This window comes from Procambarus clarkii, chromosome 44 (genome assembly GCF_040958095.1).
Source record: "Procambarus clarkii isolate CNS0578487 chromosome 44, FALCON_Pclarkii_2.0, whole genome shotgun sequence".
Lineage (NCBI taxonomy): Eukaryota > Metazoa > Arthropoda > Malacostraca > Decapoda > Cambaridae > Procambarus > Procambarus clarkii.
The window spans coordinates 3,455,088-3,482,401 of record NC_091193.1 but is presented as its reverse complement, the minus strand read 5'-3'; the positions used below and the strand labels follow the sequence as shown (position 1 = coordinate 3,482,401).

General features: G+C 38.3%; 2 protein-coding genes across 3 annotated transcripts; one reads left to right on the top strand and one right to left on the bottom strand.

Annotated features, from left to right (window-relative positions):
* Nucleotides 1-1,380: 1,380 nt before the first annotated feature.
* On the top strand, nucleotides 1,381-4,122 carry LOC138350125 (uncharacterized). Of its 2 annotated transcripts, XM_069300429.1 has the most exons (6): nucleotides 1,382-1,558; nucleotides 2,402-2,609; nucleotides 2,743-2,913; nucleotides 3,194-3,378; nucleotides 3,631-3,866; nucleotides 4,019-4,122. In XM_069300429.1, exons 2-5 carry the CDS (start codon nucleotides 2,492-2,494, stop codon nucleotides 3,856-3,858), a joined length of 702 nt encoding a protein of 233 aa, XP_069156530.1. In that variant the 5' UTR covers nucleotides 1,382-1,558; nucleotides 2,402-2,491; the 3' UTR covers nucleotides 3,859-3,866; nucleotides 4,019-4,122. The 2 variants fall into 2 exon arrangements, with proteins under 2 accessions (XP_069156531.1, XP_069156530.1); XM_069300430.1 differs by having other exon boundaries at nucleotides 1,381-1,558; nucleotides 3,631-4,122.
* Nucleotides 4,123-14,878: 10,756 nt separating this feature from the next.
* LOC138350088 (uncharacterized) lies at nucleotides 14,879-17,947 on the bottom strand. Its single transcript, XM_069300375.1, has 3 exons — nucleotides 17,824-17,947; nucleotides 15,848-16,053; nucleotides 14,879-15,028 (listed from the first exon to the last, which is right to left on the bottom strand). The coding sequence occupies exons 1-3, from the start codon at nucleotides 17,924-17,926 to the stop codon at nucleotides 14,879-14,881; spliced, it is 459 nt and encodes a 152-aa protein (XP_069156476.1). The 5' UTR covers nucleotides 17,927-17,947.
* Nucleotides 17,948-27,314: the final 9,367 nt, after the last annotated feature.

Sequence of the window (27,314 nt, the reverse complement as noted above, 5' to 3'; positions counted from 1 at the left end):
AATGGGTAAATAAACTTTAAAATTTACCCTTTTATTTCCATTACCGGATATTCCTGAATCACAATACATTTTGAAATTTTTGTTGCTATAAATGTTAATTTTTACATCACTATTTTAGCAAGTCGCCACACCACTCAATGCACTGTATTTTAAACTACAGGAAGGTATGACCTCTATACTCCAATCTATACATGCCACTGTGGATATGAGCATCAACAACTAGGCAAGACCATGCACAAGTCTGGTTTCTATTCATCATTAGGAAAGAGCAGCACATTCTACAGCACCAGTCTGCTTGAATCATGGCACCATATCAAAAGAAATTGTCCTGGAACATCATTTCGGGCATTAGTCACTGCACTGGAATCCTTTGGTGCTTCTCGTGGGCGTGTATGTTTTGATACCGTTATTCTTAATATTTTCAGTTTTATATTTCAATACAAAAATTATCAAAATTTTGTAGTAATGTATATTCATTTATTAATAATTAGTTTTTAATTTTGTTCAAACACAAAATGGAATGTTTTTTTTGTTTATTTATCTTATGTCATAATATGCATTTTAAATGTCACCATCTAAAAAATTCTATTCCTAGATTGGACCCATTAATTATATAACTTCGAAGAGAGTGTTCTTCGAATGGCGATTCCAGCAATATGAGCTGAGAAAAATTAGAGGAGAAGCTGACAATGAGTGTCCTGCTTGTGATAAAACCCCTTTAGCAGTACATATTGATGGCAACAAGAAGCTGTATCGTTACAACAAAGTTGGGAGGTAATAAAATGTGCTTTACAGATACTTAATGTATAGTATTCTTTTGTTCTCTACACACACTATATTATAATGAATTATATTGTCTTCAAATTAATGTTCTTATAAATAAAGTATGCACATATAAATATACATTGTCATATGACATATTTTTTAACTGAGTATGTCTTTATAGTTTGCCTTTCAATTGCATCCATATCATCATTTTATTTATCTAACACCATGTAAATTTTTGTTTTATGTAAAATTTAGCAGTGCATCAGAATTCTTCATATAAAACATTTTTTGATACCCCATTACCCATTGTTTAATATTATAGTGGTTACAGACAATAAATAATTATTTCTGAATTATCATTGCAGAGGTATCAGAAACCCCTATTATTCTGATAGTATCTTCAGCAAAGATGAAGATGTTCAAGCTCATGTTGGCACTATTCAGAGCTTGAAAACTAAGGTGAGTTTTATTATATATTGAGAAACCTTCAATTTTACCTAATAACTGTTTGGCGACTATAACATATGGTGGCCATTTTTGTATTTTTTCATTATAGTTTATATATATTGAATAAGGAAATATAACCCATAGAATATATTGGTCAAACTTGAGTTGGTCTTGGTGAGTAAAGGTATGTTATGAAACTGTTATTAATCTATGCTCTTCAAGATGTTCATTGCTATAAATATTTTTCTCAGAAAGAACAGAAGAACTCACAGAGGGTGCAGTCTTTTGGAACCATCGAAAAATTGATGGACTGGCTCGTGCATTAGTTACTCGACTCAGAAAGGTACTAAAAATAATATATATTTATTTTATTTATTTGTATTTATTTTGAAACTTATTATAATGCATTTATATGTGAAAGGTATTATAATGCATTTATAGGTTAGTTATGTGTTCAGATCATGTACTACATATATTTTCCATTATAAATTAGCGACCATTTCCTTGAATTAACTGCTTGAACTTTTTCAATATATCAATAAGGTTAATTTGTATAAAGTATATAGTATTTAATTAACCTAAATGTATGATTCCGAGATATATCAAATGTGTTCACAGAGAAATCACAGTATCGTGATATATCACGGGAACTGTGATGAGGGTTTGAACCCCATGCACTGAGTGCTCTCAGATGCATGCTCTAGTTCACTACGCCACGACATGGTCAGATGAATTGCAACTTGGAGTACTACTGCACCCACAAGGATCCCAAGGCTTCCACTGAAGCCAAACCAGGTTTCACACAATTCCCCCATGAACTCGGTCTCTGTCATTCAGTAGTTCTGCCTTTGATGCCCCCATTTCAATGTCTTTCTCCATGTATTGATATATCACAATAATATGAATTCTATGTGTATTGAAAGGGCCATCAGAGGTAAAACTACTGGAGGACACAGACCAAGTACATGGGAAACTGCATGCACAACCGCCCATGGAATGGGTATGGGGGTGCATAATTAACAAAAATTGAATTGTGGGTTCATTAGTACCCTAGGTTGCAATTCTTTTGACCATGTTGTGGCGCATTCAACTACAGCAAGCATCTGGGAATGCCAAGCCCATAGGTTCGAACCACTCATCATGGTTAATGTGATTTGTTCATTAAATTTATTATATTCTCAAATAGGCCAGAGAGACGGAAATAACAGTTTCAAATGAGATCGACAAACTTGATGTTCAAAAGTCATTGATTCAAGAATGACGATCTGACCTACAAATGATTTGTAAGGAGTTAGAGTTAAACACTGGAACAACCTCGAAGAACATAAAATATTCTATCGAGGCAGTTGCAGACTCTATCAGGCATCCCAAAAATCTGATTGCCACTGATGCAGGTAGGCTTACTATTTCTTTGTTAACTCTGAAGCAATTTCTATTTAGCTCTTGTCTATAATTTCTATGTAGGTAAATGATGAGGAAATTTTTTTAACAACTTTAAAACTTTCAGCCAAAAAACTTTATTTGCAGCATCCAGTAAAATGCGCTCTTCCCTCCGGCACAGAAATGAGTGTGATAGGAAAAAGCTTCAAGGCTTCATAAAAATCTACAATAGTGAAAACTCTGAAATTCTCAGTGAAAAGGATGCAATAGAAGGTATCCTGCCATGGCACAATTTATTGCCTCATCATAGCCAAAATGGTATGTAACTACATCTCATTTTATCAGGGGTTACAATTCGGCCTTATCAAGATAACTAACATTTAGCATGCATAATGGATAAGCTTTACTTATTTTTGAAGTAAAATATCATCACTACTGTTTGTAAAATAGGTGCAGTATCATAATCCGTAGGTTTTTATCAGGTTGATACTGCACAATAAACTATGTATAGTATGTATAATGCAAGTACCTAAACTGTAATTACATTAAATTGAGTTGTAGTTTACTTGCAGTAAATATAAATTTCCTCTTTTATTAGTGTCCCTTGCTCAAAAAAAGAAGGCAGTAGAAGATGTGGAGCTTCAGAAGAGATCCAGAGAAGAGCAACAACACACTGTTCAAGAAATGCTGCATTATCTCGCATATTACAAGAATAAGAGAGAGATTTTAACCGAACATACTGAAGAGTTGTTATGTGGAATTTTTCCTTCATATCTAAGCAAGGTAAGCTAACAGCCTAAATGTGTGTTGCAATTCAGTTCTTCATAAACATTTATCCAGCAGAATTTTATACTTGTCTTGCTATTTACAACTTTGACAGGTAGACAATTCCATGGTTTTCATATACTGTACTGGTGTGTTTTACATATATTTGAACTTTTACCGAAAACTTTATTTATTTATTCTAATTTCTTTAGTATTTTCAGGGAAATTTGTAAATGTCTTAAACCCCATTAAATAGTCTATATATTACAGGATCCTAACAAGTACACTATTGAAGAGAAGCACCTATCAACCAAAAATAAGAGTGGAATCTTGGCTCTTTTGAAGCAAGGGCAAAAGATGTGTTCTGACAAGCTGAGTGATGCAAAGCGTTTATTTGGATACCAGGAAGAGGATGTTGATGTTTCCGAGCCCTACCTGGAGCTTTGTGACAGTGAAGATGATGATGATGAAGATGAAGATTTACTACTAAACTCATGATACAAAAGTTAAGTATAATAAATTTTACCTGATTTCTCTTGCTAATTTCTCTTACTTAATTTCTCTAATTTCTAATTATCCTAGCCCTAAGATTACTACTGGCCTCCATTGCCTTGCCTGCACTTTGTTTCCCCCTTAACCATATCACTCATTCTTACAGGTGTGAGACAGAGAGGTACAAGATCATCCAAGAGGAACAACACCTGAAGCACCCAACATTTGGGTGTTTTAATTAATAAAAACGCCCTTCATGGCTTCACTCATCCTGGCTGGTTTAATTAAAAAAACCTAACCTAAACCTAATATATATACCTCTAGAGTCAAGGGAGTTAAGTTTTAGGCTGCACAATGAAACTGCTATTGACAATTTTATAACTGCTGCTGATAATGTCTGTCCTGTGACTTTTTTGTAAGCATAACCAAAAGGCTTAACAATCCCTTGCTTACAAAGGGAATACTTAAACCCATTAATAAAAAACATGACCTTGAGAAGAAGTATAGGTTAGGAATTGTCTCCAAAGAATTCTCATGCTCTTCAACAGGTCACTTGAACTCCAAACCTTTCCAGTTATCCTAAAAAAAGCGAGTTACCCCTGTACACAAATGTGGTGATCTCACAGATGTTAACAATTACAGACCTATATCAATCCTGCCTAACTTGTCAACATTTTTTGAAAAACTAATCTACAAGCAGTTTTACTCTTATCTAGCCAAACACCATATACTTAGTACTAGGCTGTACAAGAATATAACAACTCTTGTATATATCTCAAAAAAAAAAAAAAAAAAAAAAAGCACAAGACGAAGCTTGAAAAAGTTTAGTGGTATGCAAATAGGCTAGTCCCAGGACTAAGAGGCATGAGTTACGAGGACAGGCTGCGAGAAATGCAATTGATAGGGTACATAAAGATAAACTGTTTAACACGGGTGGTAGGCGAACAAGGGGACACAGGTGGAAACTTAGTACCCAAATGAACCACTAGGATGTTAGAAAGAACTTTTTCAGTGTCAGAGTAGTTAATAGATGGAATGCATTAGGCAGTGATGTGGTGGAGGCTGACTCCATACACAGTTTCAAATGCAGATATGATAGAGCCCAGTAGGCTCAGGAATCTGTACATCAGTTGATTGCCAGTTGAGAGGTGGGACCAAAGAGCCAGAGCTCAACCCCCCGCAACCACAACTAGGTGAGTATACACACACACACACACACGTATACACACACACACACAGACACAAACATACACACACTAATGCCTCTATTCACCTTGCAGTAAATAGGAACCTGAAAGTCAGGAAGCTGCTAAAGGCTGCATCTTGGGGATGTGTGAGTGTGTTAGATAAAAATATATGTTGTTTAGATATGATGGAGGAAAAGAGGCCGAGAGTCGGTACATTAGACAACCGACGCTTAGAAAGGCGGGGTCCAAGAGCTAACAGCTAAATCTTGGAAATAATAAATTAAAATATTTAATACACCCACATACATGTTTCACATTATTTTGGCTGAGGGCACACTGAGGGCTGATGGCCCCGTCGACGGGGCAGGAAGTCGGTGGTTGATCAAAGGCCTCCCACATCCTCCACATACCTGAGGATTATTCCGGCTTAATTTTAAACGGAAGTAATGTCTTGGCATTTACGGCTTCAGCGGGTGGGTGGGTCCGTGGGTTTATTACACTGTGAGTGAAAACAATCGCCTATTCTCTATTTTATATTGCGGCTTGTAGAGCTAGAAGCTGTTGCCTCTTGTGTGCGTTGCACAAGGGGATTAATATCTGGATTAATAGCTTTCAATATTTCCAGTATTTTTTAAGGTAACGCTTAAATACCGAAGATACTGCTATTGGACACCGCTTAATTGACAATGTCTCAACAACGCAGGCTAAAGATGTGCGTGGCTCCTGCTATTGCAATGATGCTCATTTGTTTTTCAATGATGGGCCTTAGTTGCCCCCTCTCTAACTTACCGTTCTAAATACCCCTTCTCCATCTTCCGCAAACATTTCCCCTCATACATCTCCCCCCTTTCCTCCTGTCCCCCTTGTCCATCTTTGTCCCCCTGTCCATCTTTGTCCCCTGTCCCTCACTTTGTCCCCTTGCCCACATTTTCTGTCCTCTGTCCCAGATCCCTTTCCCCCTCTCTGTCCCCCTGTCCCCCCTTTCCATCTCTCTGTCCCCCTGTCCCTCTCTATCCCATTGTCCCTGTCTCTGTCCCCCCTGTCTCTCTCTGTCCCCCTGTTCTTCTCTGTCCTCCTGTTCCTCTCTCTGTCCCCCTGTCACTCTCTGTCCCCCTGTTCCTCTATGTCCCCCTGTCCATCTCTCTGTCCCCTGTACCTCTCTGTCCCCCTGCCCACTCTTTCTGTCCGCTGTCCATCATCTGTCCCCCTCCCTTTCCTCCAGTCCCCCTATCCATCTCTGTCCCCTTGTCCCTGTCTCTCCTCTGTCCCCTCTCTCTTGGTCTCCTGCCCCCCTCTCCTCCCTCTGTCCCCCGGTCCCCCTCTCTGACCCTGTCCCTCTGTCTCTGTCTCTGTCCATGTCCCCCTCTCTGTCCCTGTCTCCCTCCCTGTCCCACTGCTCCCCCTCTGTTCCCCCGTCCCTCCTCTGGCCCTGTCCGTCTGTCCCTGTCCCTCTGTCTCTGCCTCTCCTCGTTTCTGACATTCTCTGTGTCAGCCTATCTCTCTGTCTCTTTCCTCGCTCTATCTCTGTCATTCTCTCACTGACTTTGCATATCCTTATCTATACGTCTCTGTGTCTAACATTCTCTCCCTGACTCTGTCTATATCTATTTCTCTGTCTCGATCTTCATCTCTTTCTCTCTCTCTCTCTCTCTCTCTCTCTCTCTCTCTCTCTCTCTCTCTCTCTCTCTCTCTCTCTCTCTTTCTCTCTCTCTCTCTCTCTCTCTCTCTCTCTCTCTCTCTCTCTCTCTTTCTCTCTCTCTCTCTCTCTCTCTCTCTCTCTCTCTCTCTCTCTCTCTCTCTCTCTCTCTCTCTCTCTCTCTCTCTCTCTCTCTCTCTCTCTCTCTCTCTCTCTCTCTCCTTACATACATACATACATACATACATACATACATACATACATACATACATACATACATACATACATACATACATACATACATACGTACATACATACATACATACATTTATTTAACACATGTGGTACACGCACAAGGGGACACAGGTGGTGGAGGCTGATTCCATACACAGTTTCAAGTGTATGGAAAGTGTATGTATTCAAGTGTATGTATTCAAGTGGCGGGACCAAAGAGCCAAAGTTCAACCCTTGCAACCACAACTAGGTTAGTACATACATACATACATAAGATATAAAACAGTGGAGGATTCCCAGGTAGAACAATCAACCACAATGCCCATTACCCCTTTACCCTGATGTCCTTAACTACACAACTATACAAGAGTCATTAACACGTGTAATGGCTGATCCCCCATCTTTCATTTTATCAGCTTAGTTCCTTTATTATGCCCCAATTACTCATCCCTTGAGCGGTAGTTAAACTGAACCCAAATTTAAAAAAAGTTCCTTGCTAAGCAAGCTACAGTCTTGATAAGTCAGATATATTGTTTGTTAACACATTTCTCAACAATGAACAGTCAGTTTTATCAAGCTAACATATCCTAACACAACGAGTGAGAGTATTAACTGGTATAATTATTTTATTAGACCAGTATATATTATTAGATTATACTGGTATAATTATATATATATATATATATATATATATATATATATATATATATATATATATATATATATATATATATATATATATATATATATATATATGTATGTATGTATGAGTGTGTGTGTACATGTGTATACAACATTAATAATTTTGTAACTAGCGTCAAACATTGTTATTTGCTTAGCTAAACGAACTAGAGGGTTCCGGTCCTGAACCGATTATGTGCCTCTGTAATCCTTTACACCACGGCCCACGGGATGGGTATGGGGTGCATAATAAAGAAAGCAATAGAAGAAATTGAAATTGCATAATACGGTTATTGACATTCAATAATAGTAAGATAAAGCAATGAGGACCAAATGGGAGACCAGTGATCAGTGTCTTGTATTCCCTGCAATACCTCAAATCCTACGTACCTCACTGACAGGCTCCAGTATGTTTCTGTGAATAATTCAATTTCTCCCACCCTACCCATCAACATTGGTGTTCCTCAGGGCAGCATACTTGGCATACTTGGGTATCCTTTGGAGGTGCTTATCCAGTTCTCACTTGAACACTATGAGGGGATTGCCAGTTATGCCATGCAGTTATGCAATGTATGAATCTATCTATAAGTCCACCAATCTTTGTAAAAATTTCTTGTATGGATGTACCTTACCTAAATAAACATTTATTTATTTATTATTTATATTTAGGATTCATCAACTGCCAAAGATATTCACATGTCAGTATAATTCTGGCGAGAGAGAGGTTTGGGAAAAGCCGTTATACCAACTAGTCAGCAATAAGGGTGATATTTGTGGGGCACAGGCACACTCGGCCTGGCCCATTAACCCCCAACTGACACTATAACTACTAGCTACTAGGTACATGAACATAATTACATAATTTACGTACATAATTTAAGGTACATAATTACTAGGTACATGAGGACTGGCCATTGTACTATATAGACCTGAAAAAGTGTAACTTAGCGACAACAAGAAAATATTGAATCACAAGACCAACGACGACCATTCCCTTACCCTGCCATAAACACTGAAATTTGACACCCTACCTCTGGAGCCACCCTGACCACAGGTCCACCAACTACATTTCCCTCCCTCCAACTCTGCCTCCACTTACATTGTACACCACGCAAGTGTGGACTAGTGTGTAAATCTTACTGATACCACACTTAACCTTTATTCTTTCTCAATGTGTTGTATAAAAGGATCTGATTATACCGTTTCATTTCTAACTCCTTTTCTTGGAAGAATGCCACATATGATCGTACACACACACTAGGTCTGTATAGGGTATAGGCAAGGTCTGACAAGGTATACTAGGTGAGTACTAGTTGAGTACTTACACACAAGATATTCTAGGTGAGACTAGGTGAGTATACACACACACGCAACATATACTAAGTTAGTACACCCAGAAACAAGATATACTAGGTGAATACACACATACAAGGTATACTAGGTGAGTACTAGTTGAGAACTTACACACAAGATATTCTAGGTGAGACTAGGTGAGTATACACACACACACGCAACATATACTAAGTTAGTACACCCAGAAACAAGATATACTAGGTGAATACACACATACAAGGTATACTAGGTGAGTACTAGTTGAGAACTTACACACAAGATATTCTAGGTGAGACTAGGTGAGTATACACACACACACGCAACATATACTAGGTTAGTACACCCAGAAACAAGATATACTAGGTGAATACACACATACAAGGTATACTAGGTGAGTACTAGTTGAGAACTTACACACAAGATATTCTAGGTGAGACTAGGTGAGTATACACACACACACGCAACATATACTAAGTTAGTACACCCAGAAACAAGATATACTAGGTGAATACACACATACAAGGTATACTAGGTGAGTACTAGTTGAGAACTTACACACAAGATATTCTAGGTGAGACTAGGTGAGTATACACACACACACGCAACATATACTAGGTTAGTACACCCAGAAACAAGATATACTAGGTGAATACACACATACAAGGTATACTAGGTGAGTACTAGTTGAGAACTTACACACAAGATATTCTAGGTGAGACTAGGTGAGTATACACACACACACGCAACATATACTAGGTTAGTACACCCAGAAACAAGATATACTAGGTGAATACACACATACAAGGTATACTAGGTGAGTACTAGTTGAGAACTTACACACAAGATATTCTAGGTGAGACTAGGTGAGTATACACACACACACGCAACATATACTAGGTTAGTACACCCAGAAACAAGATATACTAGGTGAATACACACATACAAGGTATACTAGGTGAGTACTAGTTGAGAACTTACACACAAGATATTCTAGGTGAGACTAGGTGAGTATACACACACACACGCAACATATACTAGGTTAGTACACCCAGAAACAAGATATACTAGGTGAATACCCTAACACCAACCTCCTACAGTACACAACACCAACCTCCCACAGTACACCTCCCACAGGTAACCCCAGCACCAACCTCCCACAGTACACAACACCAACCTCCCACAGTACACATCCCACAGGTAACCCCAGCACCAACCTCCCACAGTACACAACACCAACCTCCCACAGTACACAACACCAACCTCCCACAGGTAACCCCAACACCAACCTCCCACAGTACACCTCCCACAGGTAACCCCAGCACCAACCTCCCACAGTAACCCCAACACCAACCTCCCACAGTACACAACACCAACCTCCCACAGTACACATCCCACAGGTAACCCCAGCACCAACCTCCCACAGTACACAACACCAACCTCCCACAGTACACCTCCCACAGGTAACCCCAGCACCAACCTCCCACAGTACACCTCCTACAGGTAACCCCAACACCAACCTCACACAGTACACCTCCCACAGTAACCCCAGCACCAACCTCCCACAGGTACAAAATGAAGCCATGAGAATTATCTTAGGATGCCCAAGAAATGCTATGATTGAGAAAATCAGGATGGAGTTGAATCTGCAGAGTATTGGGGATAGAATTGCAGAGATAAATGTAGCTTCTGCCATTAGATTAATGAGAGGTGGGGGAGCTAATGAATTGGTCCTCTCAGTTCAAAAGGTGGGAAGTACTGAACAATGTATGATGAAGAAAAGAGCATATATGAATACCTTATGTTCTAATGTTATTAAGTATGATGTTATTTCAGAGTGTATTGCTGTGCCCAAGAGAAAATTTACACCACCATGGGAGGATTGTAATGTAGATGTAGTAATTACTCCCTTGCAAAAGAAAAAAAGTATGTATGAAATAGGAGAGCTGAGGGCAACATATGATTGTATAATTAGAAAATTGCCTACAGAAAACACTCTACTACATGTATATTGTGATGGGTCAGTAGCTAGGGATGGGAAGGCAGGATGTATATTGTGATGGGTCAGTAGCTAGGGATGGGAAGGCAGGATGTATATGTTCTTAACATTCTGAAACCTATATTGTTTGCTGATGATACTACACTCATCTACTCCAACCCCAACCCACATACACTAAATACTGTAATGTTGTTAATAATGAACTAAAAAAAGTCCACTTATGGATGTCAACCAACAAACTAACACTTAACATAGAAAAGACCTACTACATCTTATTTGGAAGCAAATCTACAAATGCAATTCAGCTTCAGATGACAATGTAAACATTAGCAATAACAATGATGGAAAGTTTCTTGGTCTATTCTTAGACAAGAGACTCAACTTCAGTACCCACATACAATACATAACTAAGAAAGTCTCTAAAACAGTTGGTATACTCTCCAAAATCAGATATTATGTACCTAACCCTGCTCTCATCTCTCTATATTATACACTAATCTATCCCTATCTCAACTATGGTATCTGTGCATGGGGTTCAACCACTGCAAACCACTGCAAACCACCTCAAGTCCATCATCACCCAGCAAAAATCTGCTATCAGAATAATATCAAATTCTGCTTTCAGACAACACACAGCCCCCTTGTTTAACTCCCTAAACATGCTAAACATAATCTCACTCCATAAATTCTCTTGTGTCAACTACATTTACAAAACCCTGTTCTTAAATGCAAATCCTGCTCTGAAACTCTTCCTGGACAGATGTAATAGGACCCATTATCACCACACCAGAAATAAATATCTCTTTGATATCCCCAGAGTTAAACTTGTATAAATAAATAAATAAATAAATAAATATGTTTATTCAGGTAAGGTACATACATACAAGTAATGTTACATTAATGGATCGATATATAGATAGAGCTAGTACATACAATGCCTAAAGCCACTATTACGCAACGCGTTTCGGGCAGGAAAAACATTAATATCTAGAACTTAATACTAATTGAGCATAAAGAATAAAATGTGTTGAGAACAAATACAAATAAAGATAAAAAAAGAGGGAACATGACTGAAAAAGCAGCACAAATACAATAGGTTGACAAACAGTGTTGATTAAAAAAAAAAAAAAAAAATAACAGACATGGGTTGACAATAGAGGGGTAAGGTAGGTTAGTGAATTTATTAGGTAGTGTTTAGTTTTTATCTTAAACTGGTTGAGAGAGGTACAGTCTTTAACATGGTTGGGAAGATCATTCCACATTCTGGGTCCCTTGATTTGTAGAGCATTTCTAGTTTGATTAAGTCGTATTCTTGGAATATCAAAACTGTATTTTTTTCTGGTGTGGTGCTCATGGGTTCTGTTACAACCTTCAATGAAGCTTTTGAGCTTATATGTATGTATTTGTAATGTATGTATGTAAACAATGTATTTATTATCATTTATCAATTCTGATAGAAATTACCTACTTAAAATTATCTGTTAGATTAAGGACCTGCCTGAAACGCTGCGCATACTAGTGGCTTTACAAGATTGTAAATACTGTACTATTCAATGTATTCTCACAACCCCAATGTACCTACTTGTATATATATAAATAAAATAAAATAAAATATTGTGATGGGTCAGTAGCTAGGGATGGGAAGGCAGGATGCAGTATGCCAAACTGAATTCGTGCGCCCCTTGAGGGACTTGAAGTAGAGGGATAGGGATCACAGGATAAGTATGGGTTGCACAAACTACTGGTAACAGGATGAGTATGGGTTGCACAATTAATTACTACAAAGTGGTTGAGTATGGGGTGCACGTAAATGAAGACTCCCAAGAAGCAAATCAGAGATCAGCCCAAGCTTCATCTTGAGGCAAAGCTCAATGCCTTAAGCCATATTGATGCTCTGTCCACAGAGCATTCTCTCTCTCAAATCATAATAGTACACTAATGGTTCCCTACACCACCCCTCAGGTGCAGCTGCAGCAGGCTTGGGTGACATGATGACTATGGGGTGCACAATAAACTAACACTCACAGAATGAGTATGGGCTGCACAATAAGCTACCTCTCACAAGATTAGTAATAAAGAAACATTAATTTTTTGGGTAGGGTGACTGAAACTCATCCTGGGGTAAAAATGTTTATTTAAATTTATTATAGTTAAATGAATTTAGTAAATTATTCCATATATTGTATTATAAGTGAATTGACACTAAACTATAAATGATACTAATAAGGTTTTAAAAATGAAAAACAGTAAAAATCCTTCATGTAAGATATGGAAGTTGAAAAGTAAATTAACTGTAAACTAAATTATAAACTGTAGACATAATATAAAGTATTATAAGTAAAATACCTATAAACTACCAAATAATGTGTAAGGAACCATTTCTATTGTTTGTCCTTTTTTACCTGTTTCCTCAGGTATTTTAAAATTCCCATTCCGTTGTTACTACACTGTTTTCCTGGTGTAGTTCCCTGTGGTTCAAATTTTACTACTTGTACTTCTTGCTGTTTCTGAAGGATTGCTAATGGTAGCCCTTGTTGCACCGGCGGAACTTTTTGTAAATGTTCCACCTGCGGAACTTTTTGTAATTGTTGAATTTCTTGCACCTGCGGTACTTTTTGGACTTTATGCACCTGCTGCACTTGTAGCTCGTCAGGATTTTTTTCCAGGGCATTATCGCTATCACCTTCTGATCCTAATGTAAGTTTATCTGCATCAAGCTTCCTTGTGCGTGCTGGAATAAAAAATAAAAATAAAAAATAAAAAATTTTGAAATGGAAGATCCTGTGTAACAAATTTAATCAGTTACTATGATCGAGCCGCAGAAATTTTACAGGAAAGATATGGTTGGGTTGACTGCATCTATCTGGACCTAAAAGAGGCATTCAATAGAATTCCACATAAGAGTTTGTTCTGGAAACTGGAACATATTGGAGGGGTGACAGGTAAGCTTCTAACATGGATTAAAAAATTTCAAACTGATAGAAAAATGAGGGCAGTAATCAGAGGCAATGTATTGGACTGGAGAAATGTCACGAGTGGAGTACCACAGGGTTTAGTTCTGGCATTCATGGATAAATAATAAATAAATTGTTCATGATTTTTTTAGACAAAAGCTAGAATATGCAGCAGTTGTATGGTGCCCATATCTTAAGAAGTACATGTACAAACTTGAAATGATACAAAGACGTCATGGGTGTCATAGGGGCACCAGCACACTGGTTTGCTAAAGGGCCCTTAATGCTGTCGAGACCTTATGGGCCCTTGGACCCATTACGTTAAGACATAGTGCTGTATTGGGCCACACACTTTTTGCCATATACATCAACGACAGAGATGATTGAATTGAAATTATATATATATATATTATATATATATATATACATATATATATATATATATATATATATATATATATATATATATATACATATATATATATATATATATATATATATATATATATATATATATATATGTCGTACCTAATAGCCAGAACGCACTTCTCAGCCAACTATGCATGGCCCAATTTGCATAATAAGCCAAGTTTTCATGAATTAATGTTTTTCGACTACCTAACCTAACCTAACCTAACTTTTTCTGCTACCTAACCTAACCTAACCGATAGAGATAGGTTAGGTTAGGTTAGGTAGGGTTGGTTAGGTTCGGTCATATATCTACGTTAATTTTAACTCCAATAAAAAAAATTGACCTCATACGTAATGAATTGGGTAGCTTTATCATTTCATAGGAAAAAAATTAGAAAAAATATATTAATTCAGGAAAACTTGGCTTATTAGGCAAATCGGGCCTTGAATAGTAGGCTGAGAAGTGCGTTCTGGCTATTAGGTACGACATATATATATATATACATATGTATATATATATATATATACATATGTATATATATATATATATATGAGAGAAAATAATAGGTGGTGATATATTTATATATTATGTGAACTACTTACACAAAAAGAAGTTAGTGGTGAAGATCTTCTTGTCCTCTTCTTGTATTACGTTGTTTGGTAGGATACCATGTGTCACCCGTGCTTGTCCTTTCTTGTAATAGATAACGATTGATTCATACCCACAGCCACGCAGATATGTTAGCTGAAAAGCAAATAATATTTAAACAATAACACTATCTGGGAAAATGCAACAAAATAAATGTTTGAAGCATAGCTGGGCATGTGCAATAGAACCCATAATAGAATCACAATACCAGAAATAAATATCTTTGATATCCCCAGAGTCAAAGTTATTCTGTGTAAATACTCTATGCAAATAAAGGGACCTTGTCTATGGAACTAACTTGCTAACAAATTTAAAAACTGTCCAACTTCTGCCATTTTAAAAAATAAAACCAAAAAGTACCTAAATTTTTTCTTGATAGTTTCCTAACTAGTGTATTAAACTCGCACTGTATCTTATGAAATCCAATGCCAGAATATATGTGCCTAAACCATACAACTTTTCCATTGTAATCATTGCTATCACCTTATATCATGATTGTTATATTGAATGCATATCTTACTATATTATACCTTGAAATATTCCTCAAATTATGCTACAATTTATATGTTGATAACCCTCAAATTTTACTTTAATGTACATAGTAATCTTTGTGATACTTTCTTACAATGTACCAGCCAATTTTTTCCATTTAAGCTTTAAATTGCCTATTTAAAATTATCTGTTAGATTAAGGACCTGCCCAAAACACTATGTGTGCTAGTGGCTTTACAAGAATGTAAAAACATCAATTCTATGTACTCTCATAATCCCAGTGTGCTATCTTGTATATAAATAAATAAACAAATAGTATGTAAGTACTGTACAGCATTATTCATGTTGATTCTATACCTTATCAAGCAAGTTCAGCATAAGAAGAATACAAATGAATACAACAGATGTAGACAAACTTCAATACCTGATTTTCAATCCTTCGTAGAACCCGGCTTGCTGTATTTCGTTCTAAAGCCTTCTTGCCTTTAAGTAGAAAACGGGCTTCCTCTTCTTTCTTCATTAATTCTCTACTGTTTCGGAAGTCACACTGGCAGAACTTGCAAACATTGCTTCGGACATGCACACATTGTTTGCAGTTTGTGCATCTCCTCAAGAATTTTCCCTGAAGACCTGAAGGAAATAGTTTCTAATAAAATACTTATATTCAAATGACCTATGCTGCAAAAATTATAAGTTAAATTGTTGTTAAAATGTACTACAGTAATTAAATATATTATTTAAATTATGAAATAATCTACATTAACACTAGTGAGAGCAATGTTAAAAATTTTAGGACTGCATCTGGAAATAACTTTAATTTTGGATGTGATTAACCATGCTGTAACTCGTATAACAAAACTGAGAGGAGTTGAATCCAACAGCCTGATTGACCAGGCTGTTAATTTCAAGCGAATACTATATTATTGGAAGAAAAAAAAATTATATATATATATATATATATATATATATATATATATATATATATATATATATATATATATATATATATATATATATATATATATATATATATATATATATATATATATATATATATATATATATATATATATATATATATATATATATATATGTCGTACCTAATAGCCAGAACGCACTTCTCAGCCTACTATGCAAGGCCCGATTTGCCTAATACGCCAAGTTTTCATGAACTAATTGTTTTTCGACGACCTAACCTACCTAACCTAACCTAACCTAACTTTTTCGGCTACCTAACCTAACCTAACCTATAAAGATAGGCTAGGTTAGGTTAGGTAGGGTTGGTTAGGTTCTGTCATATATCTACGTTAATTTTAACTCCAATAAAAAAAAAATGACCTCATACATAATGAAGTGGGTAGCTTTATCATTTCATAAGAAAAAAATTAGAGAAAATATATTAATTCAGGAAAACTTGGCTCATTAGGCAAATCGGGCCTTGCATAGTAGGCTGAGAAGTGCGTTCTGGCTACTAGGTACGACATATATATATATATATATATATATATATATATATATATATATATATATATATATATATATATATATATAATCAATATTGTAACTTTTTTTGTGTAATGACGTTTTCAAATAAAGTTAGATAAATATACACACATACCAAAAGAATAAGGGTGGTAGGAGAAGAAAATATGAAAGTGTTCAGTGAGGATCCACAAGGTCTTCTCTGAGTACTCTTTATTTTCTTCTCTGAGTACTCTTTATTTTTATATATATATATATATATATATATATATATATATATATATATATATATATATATATATATATATATATATATATATATATATATGTCGTACCTAGTAGCCCGAACGCACTTCTCAGCCTACTATGCAAGGCCCGATTTGCCTAATAAGCCAAGTTTTTATGAATTAATTGTTTTTCGACTACCTAACCTACCTAAGCTAACCTAACCTAACTTTTTCGGCTACCTAACCTAACCTAACCTATAAATATAGGTTAGGTTAGGTTAGGTAGGGTTGGTTAGGTTCGGCCATATATCTACGTTAATTTTAACTCCAATAAAAAAAATTGACCTCATACATAATGAAATGGGTAGCTTTATCATTTCATCAGAAAACAAATTAGAGAAAATATACTGTCAGGAAAACTTGGCTTATTATGCAAATCGGGCCTTGCATAGTAAGCCGAGTACGACGTTCTGGCTACTAGGTACAACATATATATATATATATATATATATATACATACATACATACATACATACATACATACATACATACATACATACATACATACATACATACATACATACATACACACACACATACATATATATATATATATATATATATATATATATATATATATATATATATGACAGTGTCAGATTCAGTTTACTACAGTTTAGTAATTTCTTACCATTTGATGTACTAGGTAGATCCATGTTTGGTGAAGTTTTATAGCTGGAGCTGGAAGATCCTGTCGAGATGACTTCTTCAAAGAGAATAGCTTCAACACACATTGTGTCTTGAGTCTACCAGTACTTGGCCTACAGTTACCAGATCTGATTTACAGAAACTAGTGAACTATGGAGATAAGATTGTTAATAATATACTTTTTTTGAGATTCATATGACTTGCAGCTTAAAAACCAACCTTATTTTAAAATAGTACACTAAAGTACATAGCAAATTGCGAAATTCGTAGTTTTTTAACTACTTTAAAGCTAAATTCTCAAGCTTTGAAAATAAGCACAATTTGCTATTTTAAGCGGAATCTGGCAACTCTGATTTAGCATGTAAACATTGACTTGCATTCACAATGTAGTTATTTATTTTTCAACAATTTAAAACGAGTTATGAAAATACACACATTGGTACATTATTGCAAAGGCACTATACTATATATATATATATATATATAAATTGTTGCAAGTCGAGCAACAAATATTTTACATTGAACAACAAATGAGATTGGAAAAGCAGTATTGCCAAAATAGACCCCAGACACACCCTGTGGGTAGTAATGGACCCCCATACCGACCCTATGAGGGGTAGTGGACCCCATAATAACACTATGGGCGATAGTGGACACTATACAAACACTATGGGCGGTAGTTGACTTCATAGAGACCCTGTGGGCGGTAAGGGACCCCCTATCGACCCTGTGGGCGGCAGTGGACCCCCTATCGATCCTGTGGGCGGCAGTGGACCCCCTACCGACCCTGTGGGCGGCAGTGGACCCCTACCGAACGTGTGGGCGGCAGTGGACCCCCTACCGACCCTGTGGGCGGCAGTGGACCCCCTATCGATCCTGTGGGCGGTAGTGGACCCCCCCCCATATCGACCCTGTGGGCGGCAGTGGACCCCCTATCGATCCTGTGGGCGGCAGTGGACCCCCTACCGACCCAGTGGGTGGCAGTGGACCCCCTGCCGACCCTGTGGGCGGTAGTGGACCCCTACCGACCCTGTGGACGGTAGTTGACTTCATAGCGACCCTGTGGGCGGTAGTGGACCCCATACCGACCCTGTGGGTGGCGGTGGACCCCATACCGACTCTGTGGGCGGCAGTGAACCCTATATACTAATCCTGTGGGCGATACTGTACCCTATAGTCATCCTGTGGGGGCAATGGATGCCATACATATCCAGTGGGTGTTATTGTACCCCATACTTATTCTGTGGGTGGTTGGAGCCCCATACCCATCCTGTGGGTTATAGTGGACCCCATACTCATCCTGTGGGTGGTATTGGACCCCATACCTATCCTGTGGGTGGTTGTGAGCCCATACCCATCCTGTCGGTGGTAGTGGACGCAATACACATCCAGTGGATGGTATTGGATCCCATACCCTTCCTGTGGGTGGAAGTGATCCCCATACCATTCCTGTGGGTGGATGTGACCCCCATACTCATCCTGCGGGTGTTATTGGACCCCTTACCCACCTAACAGGTGGTAGTGAACCCTATACTAATCCTATAGTTTCCAATAATCCACACCATACCATCCTGTTTGCAGTAGTTTACCCTATATACATTCCAACATAACATCGTTTTCTGTTAGCGTTCCTACAAAACATTCTTTAAAGATTTCTAAAGCACAAACTATGGTATATAATATTGATTGGTGAAGCACTTATTCTATGTAATAATTTATTGTGCTTATTATAATTTACTAAGAACAACTAATATTTCTCAAAACAAAACTACGAGCCTTCAATAGGATGTAGCTGATCTGTAATATTATAAGAGCATGGACAATAGTAGGTGAATTTCACAACCCATGTGGGACCTGAAAACTACAATTTTCGTTATAATTGAACCAATCACGACTATTCAGCTATCTACGTTGATGGACGAGTACTGTGAGACGTAAATTCGTACGTGAGGAAGAGTTTGAGCCTTGGTAAAAAAGTTAACTGGGAATATATCACATATGTACTAAATCACATTCCACATATTGACTTTAAGCACTAGTCATATATGTACTGTCTTGTGTGAGAACGGGTTGGTCCTTTTAGCCGTCGGTTGTTTAAAGCAGTGACTCCTGGCTTATTTCCCAACCTAACCTAAACCTAATCCTAACCTATAATCTAAACTAACCTAGAACCTAAGCTAACCTGTAACTTAAACTAACCTAAAACCTAAGCTAATCTAACCTAAACCTAATGGAGTTTATATTCTTATTATTTATAACCTATAGTTATCAAAGGTTTATAAAGGTTATTTAAGGAACAAGTTTATCTTTTATTTAATATAATATATTTTATATGTTATAATAATATTTTATAATAATATTTTATAATAATATTTTATAATAATATTTTATAATATTTTATAATAATATTTTTATAATATTTTATAATAATATTTTTATAATAATATTTTATAATAATTTTCTTTAATATAGTTTTAAATTTTTTTTAATAAATTTTAAATTTTCTTAAAAAAATTTAATAAATATTTAATATAATTTAATATATTAAAGTTATAAAGGTTTATAAACTATTATTTGATTAGGTTAGGTTAATTTCGGTTAGTTAGGTTGGATAAAGCTAATGTAACCTACCCTAACCCAACAACAGAAAATAAACCTCCCTCCCTCCCTCCCTCCTTCCCTTCCTAGATGTGGTGAGAAGCAGTGTTCTCAAGGTGCAAAAAAGTATAAAAAAACAAAAAAAACAAGCTAAGTTAGGCCGTTGCTATTATATACAAGTAATATTTAATCCATTTAAGTAATAAATAAACTCCATTTAAATTTAGACTCTAAATCTAAGTCTAAAAGTCCTAGATTTAACTAGATTTTTAACTCCAATTAAATTGGAGTTAAATTAATTTAAAATGATTTATTTTTAAGAAAATAAAATTGTAATTTAATTATACCCTCCCTCCCTCCCACCCTTCCTTCATCCCTACCTCCTTTCCTCCCTTCCTCTCTCCCTCCCTTCCGTCCCTCTGTTACCTGTGACACGAAGTTATCCGCGTATCTTAGGGATTTCCGTGTATCTTAGGGATTTAGGGTTATCAATGGGGTTTTGGGTCCAGGAAGCCATTTGTGTCCCCTCAAATTGCCTCCCTTATCCCCACCCACCTAGTTTCGAATCCCGTATCACACGGATTCACCAATCACACGGAAATGTATCCGTGTGATCAATCCGTGTTACTATCTGTGATTGTCTGTGATACACGGACATGTTTCCATGGATACACGGACATGTGTATCCATGGGGTTCTGGGTCCAGGAAGCCATTTGTGTCGACCCAAATTGCCTCCCTTCTCCCCACCTGAAATCCAGGTGGATTGAAAGACCTGACCGAGGTCAGTGGATCCAGGTATCCGTCCGTGGGCCCCCGGATTTCAACCCTTCCCCACATTCCAAGGGGCAGTCAATCAATTTCGGCTATCCAGAGAAACTATCGAAACTGATGCTTCTACAGGAGAGGACATCACAGAAATCTATCTGTGCCCTGTAGTTGCAACCGTTGCGACAGGCTCGAACGCAGGTCTATCCGGATTAAGAACATGTTCTATCCGACTAGGCCACGCTGGAGTTGCCTTCTGAATCAAATTTGGCACCTGTATTTATACCTCGGAGCAAGCGGGGAGAGGTAGTGTCTATTTATAAACAATTGCAATGACTGACATGAAGTTGTGAGTTTGTATTGACAGTTAAAATAAATGACAGCGTTATTCGATGAGGTTGCTGTCCAGTGAAGCAGTGTCATGAATGAAAGAATATAGGAGAATTTAGGCTAACTGACAGACATGTGTATGTTTAAAAGTGTGTATTAATTAATATTTAGTGTTGTGTGTCCAAAAGAGGCGAACGGTTTGCTGGGAAAATATAGCCTTATCGCCGCCTTTTTCTGTTTGACGGGGATTGAGGGGGGGGGGGTAACAGTGGGGGTGGAAAGGGAGTAGGGATATGGCGGCCACCGTTGGGGGAAGGTTGGTGGTAGGGGGTACCCATGACTACCCCTGTCCTGTGGGTAGTCATGGGTAGGGGTGGTGAGGGGGGGGGGAAGGGAGAGATGGCAGTTAGGTATTTAAACTTACTTTTTTGAGATAGGTTATATATGGTAAGGTGTTTAGGACGGAATAAGAAAAGTGTTTGGGGCTGAGTTGAGTATATTAGTTATTGTGATTCATGTTAGAAAGAATGTAGGTGCTTGAAATGTTTAAAGGTTTGTTAATGATTCATTTGTTTAATACTGTATGAATTAACGGTAAGTGAACACTGGAGATTGATATTCAACAGCATATTGAGTGGACAAGTTTAAGCAGGCAGGCAGGCAGGCAGTAATTGTACTGCACTATTCAGTAATTGGCATATTTTCGGTATAAAAAGACGTAATTTCAAACTGCAAATACGTGCAGAGAGCCAGAATTTGGCTCCAAAATATGGCTCAAGGGTCGAATTTGGGATGTTTGAGATATTTTGAAAACTGCAGGGGGGGGGGTTTGGGCAAAATGTGACCCATCGCCGCTCTCAGTAATTGGCATATTTTCGGTATAAAAAGTCGTAATTTCACCCTACTAACACGTGCAGAGAGCCAGAATTTGGCTCCAAAGTATTGCTTGAGGGTCGTATTTGGGATATTTGGGATATTTTGAAAACTGCAGAGGGGGTTTAGGCAAAATGTGACCCATTGCCTCTCTCAGTAATTGGCATATTTTCGGTATAAAAAGACGTAATTTCAAACTGCAAATACGTGCAGAGAGCCACAATTTGGCTCCAAAATAAGGCTCAAGCGTTGAATTTGGGATGTGTGGGATATTTCGAAAACTGCAGGGAGGGTTTGGGCAAAATATGATCCATCGCCGCTTTCAGTAATTTGCACATTTTCGGTATAAAAAGTCGTAATTTCAACCTGCGAATACGTGCAGAAAGCCAAAATGTGGCTGCAAAATACAGCTCAAGGGTCTAATTTGGGATGTTTGGAATATTTTGAAAACTTCAAAGGGTTTGGGCAAAATGTGACCCATCGCCGCTCTCAGTAATTGGCATATTTTCGGTGTAAAAAGTCGTAATTTCATATTGCGAATACGTCCAGAAAGCCAGAATTTGGCTCCAAAATATGGTTCAAGCGTTGAATTTGGGATGTTTGGGATATTTTGAAAACTGCAGGGGGGGTTTGGGCAAAATGTGACCCATCGCGGCTCTCAGTAATTCGCATATTTTCGGTGTAAAAAGTCTTAACTTCAAACTGCGAATACGTGCAGAGAGCCAGAATTTGGCTCCAAAATATTGTTCAAGGGTCAAATTTTGGATGTTTGGGATATTTTGAAAACTGCTGGGAGGGTTTGGGCAAATTATGATCCAACGCCGCTTTCAGTAATTGGCATATTTTCGGTTTAAAAAGTTGTAATTCCTAACTGCGAATGCGTGCAGAAAGCCAGAATTTGGCTCCATAATATGGCTCAAGGGTCGAATTTGGGATGTTTGGGATATTTTCAAATCTGCAGGGGGGTTTTGGGCAAATGTGACCCATCGCCGCTCTCAGTAATTGGCATATTTTCGGTATAAAAATTCGTAATTTCAAACTGCGAATATGTGCAGAGAGCCAAACTTTGGCTTCAAAATATGGGTTAAGCGTCGAATTTAGGATGTTGGGATATTTTGAAATCTGCAGGGGGGTTTCGGAAAAAATGTGTCCCATCGCCGCTCTCAGTAATTGGCAAATTTTCGGTATAAAAATTCGTAATTTCAAACTGCGAATACGTGCAGAAAGCCAGAATTTGGCTTCAAAATATAGGTTAAGCGTCGAATTTGGGATGTTTGGGATATTTTGAAAACTGCAGTGAGGGTTTGGTAAAATGTGATCAATCGCCACTTTCATTAATTGGCATATTTTCGGTATAAAAAGTCGTAATTTCAAACTGCGAATACATGCAGAGAGCCAGAATTTTGCTCCAAAATATGGCTGAAGCGTAGAATTTGGGATGTTTTGGATATTTTGAAAACTGCAAAGGGGGGTTCGTGCAAAATGTGACCCATCGCCACTCAGAGTAATTTGCATATTTTCGGTATAGAAAGACGTAATTTCAAACTGCGAATACGAGCAGAAAGCCAGAATTTGACTCCAAAATATGGCTCAAGGGTCGAATTTGGGATGTTTGTGATATTTTGAAAACTGCAGGGGGGGGGGGGTTCAGGCAAAATGTGACCCATCGCTGCACTCAGTAATTGACATATTTTCGGCGTAAAAGGTCGTAATTTCAAACTGTGAATACGTGCAGAGAGCCAGAATTTGGCTCCAAAATATGGCTCAGCAGTCGAATTTGGGATGTTTGGGATATTTTAAAAACTGCAGGGAGGATTTGGGCAAAAAGTGATCCGTCTCTGATTTCAGTAACTGGAATATTTTCGGTATTAAAATTCGTAATTTAAAACGGCGAATACGTGCAGAAAGCCAGAATTTAGCTCCAAAATATGGCTCAAGCGTCGAATTTTGGATGTTTGGGATATTTTTAAAACTGCAGGGAGGGGATGGGACAAAATGTGATCCAAAGCCGCTTTCAGTAATTAGCATATTTTCGGTGTAAAATGTCGTAATTTCAAACTGCGAATACGTCCAGAAAGCAAGAATTTGGCTCCAAAATATGGCTCAAGCGTTGAATTTGGGATGTTTGGGATATTTTGAAAACTGGAGGGGGGGGGGGGTTTCTGCAAAATGTGACCCATCGCCACTCTCAGTAATTGGCGTATTTTCGGTGTAAAAATTCCTAACTTCAAACTGCGAATACGTGCAGAGAGCCAGAATTTGGCTCCAAAATATTGTTCAAGGATCGAATTTGGGATGTTTTGGATATTTTGAAAACTGTAGGGAGGGTTTGGACAAAATATGATCCAACGCCGAATTCAGTAATTGGCATATTTTCGGTAAAAAAAAGTCGTAATTTCTAACTGCGAATACGTGCAGAAAGCCAGAATTTGGCTCCAAAATATGGCTCAAGGGTCGAATTTGGGATGTTTGGGATATTTTCAAATCTGCAGGGGGGGGGGGGGGGGGTTTGGGCAAATGTGACCCATCGCCGCTCTCAGTAATTCGCATATTTTCGGTATAAAAATTTGTAATTTCAAACTGCGAATACGTGCAGAGAGACAGAATTTGGCTTCAAAATATGGATTAAGCGTCGAATTTAGGATGTTTGGTATATTTTGAAAACTGCAGGGAGGGGTTGGGTCAAAATGTGATCCATCGCCGCTCTCCGTAATTGGCATATTTTCGGTAAAAAAAAGTCGTAATTTCAAACTGCGAATACAAGCAGAAAGCCAGGATTTGGCTCCAAAATATAGCTCAAGGGACGAATTTGGGATGTTTGTGATATTTTGAAAACTGCAATGGGGTTTTGGGAAAAATGTGACCCATCGCCGCTCTCAGTAACTGGCATATTTTCGGTATAAAAATTCGAAATTTCAAACTGCGAATACGTGCAGAGAGCCAGAATTTGGCTCCAAATAATGGCTTAAGGGTCGAATTTGGGAAGTTTGGGATATTTTGAAAACTGCAGGGAGGGTTTGGCTAAAATGTGACCCATCTCCGCTCTCAGTAATTGGCATATTTTTGGTGTAGAAAGTCGTAATTTCAAACTGCGAATACGTGCAGAAAGCCAGAATTTGGCTTCAAGATATGGCTCAAGGGTCGAATTTGGGATGTTTGGGATATTTTGAAAACTGCAGGGAGGGATTGGGTCAAAATGTGATCCATAGCTGCTCTCAGTAATTGGCTAATTTTCGGTATAAAAAGACATAATTTCAAACTGCGAATACGTGCAGAGAGCCAGAATTTGGAGCCAGAATTTTGAATTTGGAGCCAGAATTTGACTGTGTATGGAGTCAGCCTCCACCACATCACTGCCTAATGCATTCCATCCGTTAACTACTCTGACACTGAAAAAGTTCGTTCTAACGTCTCTGTACGTTATGGGGTACTCAGTTTCCACCTGTGTCCCCTTGATCGTGTCCCACCAGTGTTGAATAGTTTATCCTTGTTTACCCGGTAGATTCCTCTGAGGATTTTTTAGGTTGTGATCATGTCTTCCCTTACTCTTTTGTCTTCCAGTGTCGTAGTGAACACCACGCCAAGTGTAGTGAACATTACGCCAAGGGTAGTGAACACCACGAAAAAGGGTAGTGAGCGCCACACCAAGGGTAGTGAAAACCATGTCAAGGGTAGTGAATACCACGCCAAGTTCAGTGAACACCACTCCACGTTCAGTGAATACCACGCCAAGGGTAATCAAGACCACGCCAAGGGTAGTGAACATCACGCCTAGGGTAGTGAACATCACGCCTAGGGTAGTGAACATCAAGCCAATGGTAGTGAACACCAAGCCATAGGTAGTGAACACCACGCCAAGGGTAGTGAACACCACGTCAAGGTTAGTGAAAACCATGCTAAGGGCAGTGAACACCATGCCAAGGGAAGTGAACACTATGCCAAGGGTAGTGAACACTATGCCAAGGGTAGTGAACACCTCGTCGGGAGTAGTGAACACCACGCCAAGAGTAGTGAACACCAATTGAAGGGTAGTGAACACCGTGCCAAGGGTAGTGAACACCACGCCAAGGTTAGTAAATACCAAGCCAAGGGTAGTGAACACCATGCAAAGGGAAGTGAACACCATGCCAAGGGTAGTGAACACCACGCTAAGGGTTATGAACCCCACGCCAAGGGTAGTGAACAACATGCCAAGGGTAGTGAACAAAACGCCATGGGTAGTGAACACCACGCTAAGGGTAGTGAACACCACGCGAAGGGTACTGAACATAACAAAAGGGCAGTGAACACCACGTCAAGGGTAGTGAACACGATGCAAAGGGTAGTGAACACCACGCTAATGGTAATGAACACCACACCAAGGGTAGTGAACACCAAATGAAGGGTAGTGAACACCACGCCAAGGTTAGTAAACACCACGCCAAGGGTAGTGAACACCATGCAAAGGGTAGTGAACACCACGCTAAGAGTAGTGAACACCACGTCATGGGTAGTGAACACCACTCCAAGGGAAGTGAACACCACGCCAGGAGTAGTGAACATTACGCCAAGGGTAGTGAACACCACGCGAAGGGTAGCGAGCACCACACCAAGGAAAGTGAAAACCATGTCAAGGGTAATGAACACCACGCTAAGTTCAGTGAACACCACGCCACGTTCAGTGAATACCACGCCAAGGGTAGTTAACACCACGCCAAGGGTAGCGAACACCACGCCCTGGGTAGTGAACACCACGTCAAGGGTAGTGAACACCACGCCAGGGGTCGTGAACACCACCCCAAGGGAAATGAACACCATGCCAAGGGTAGTGAACACCATGCAAATGGTAGTGAACACCAAGCCAAAGGTAGTGAACACCATGCCAAGGGTGGTGAACACCACGCCAGGGGTAGTGAACACCACGCCAA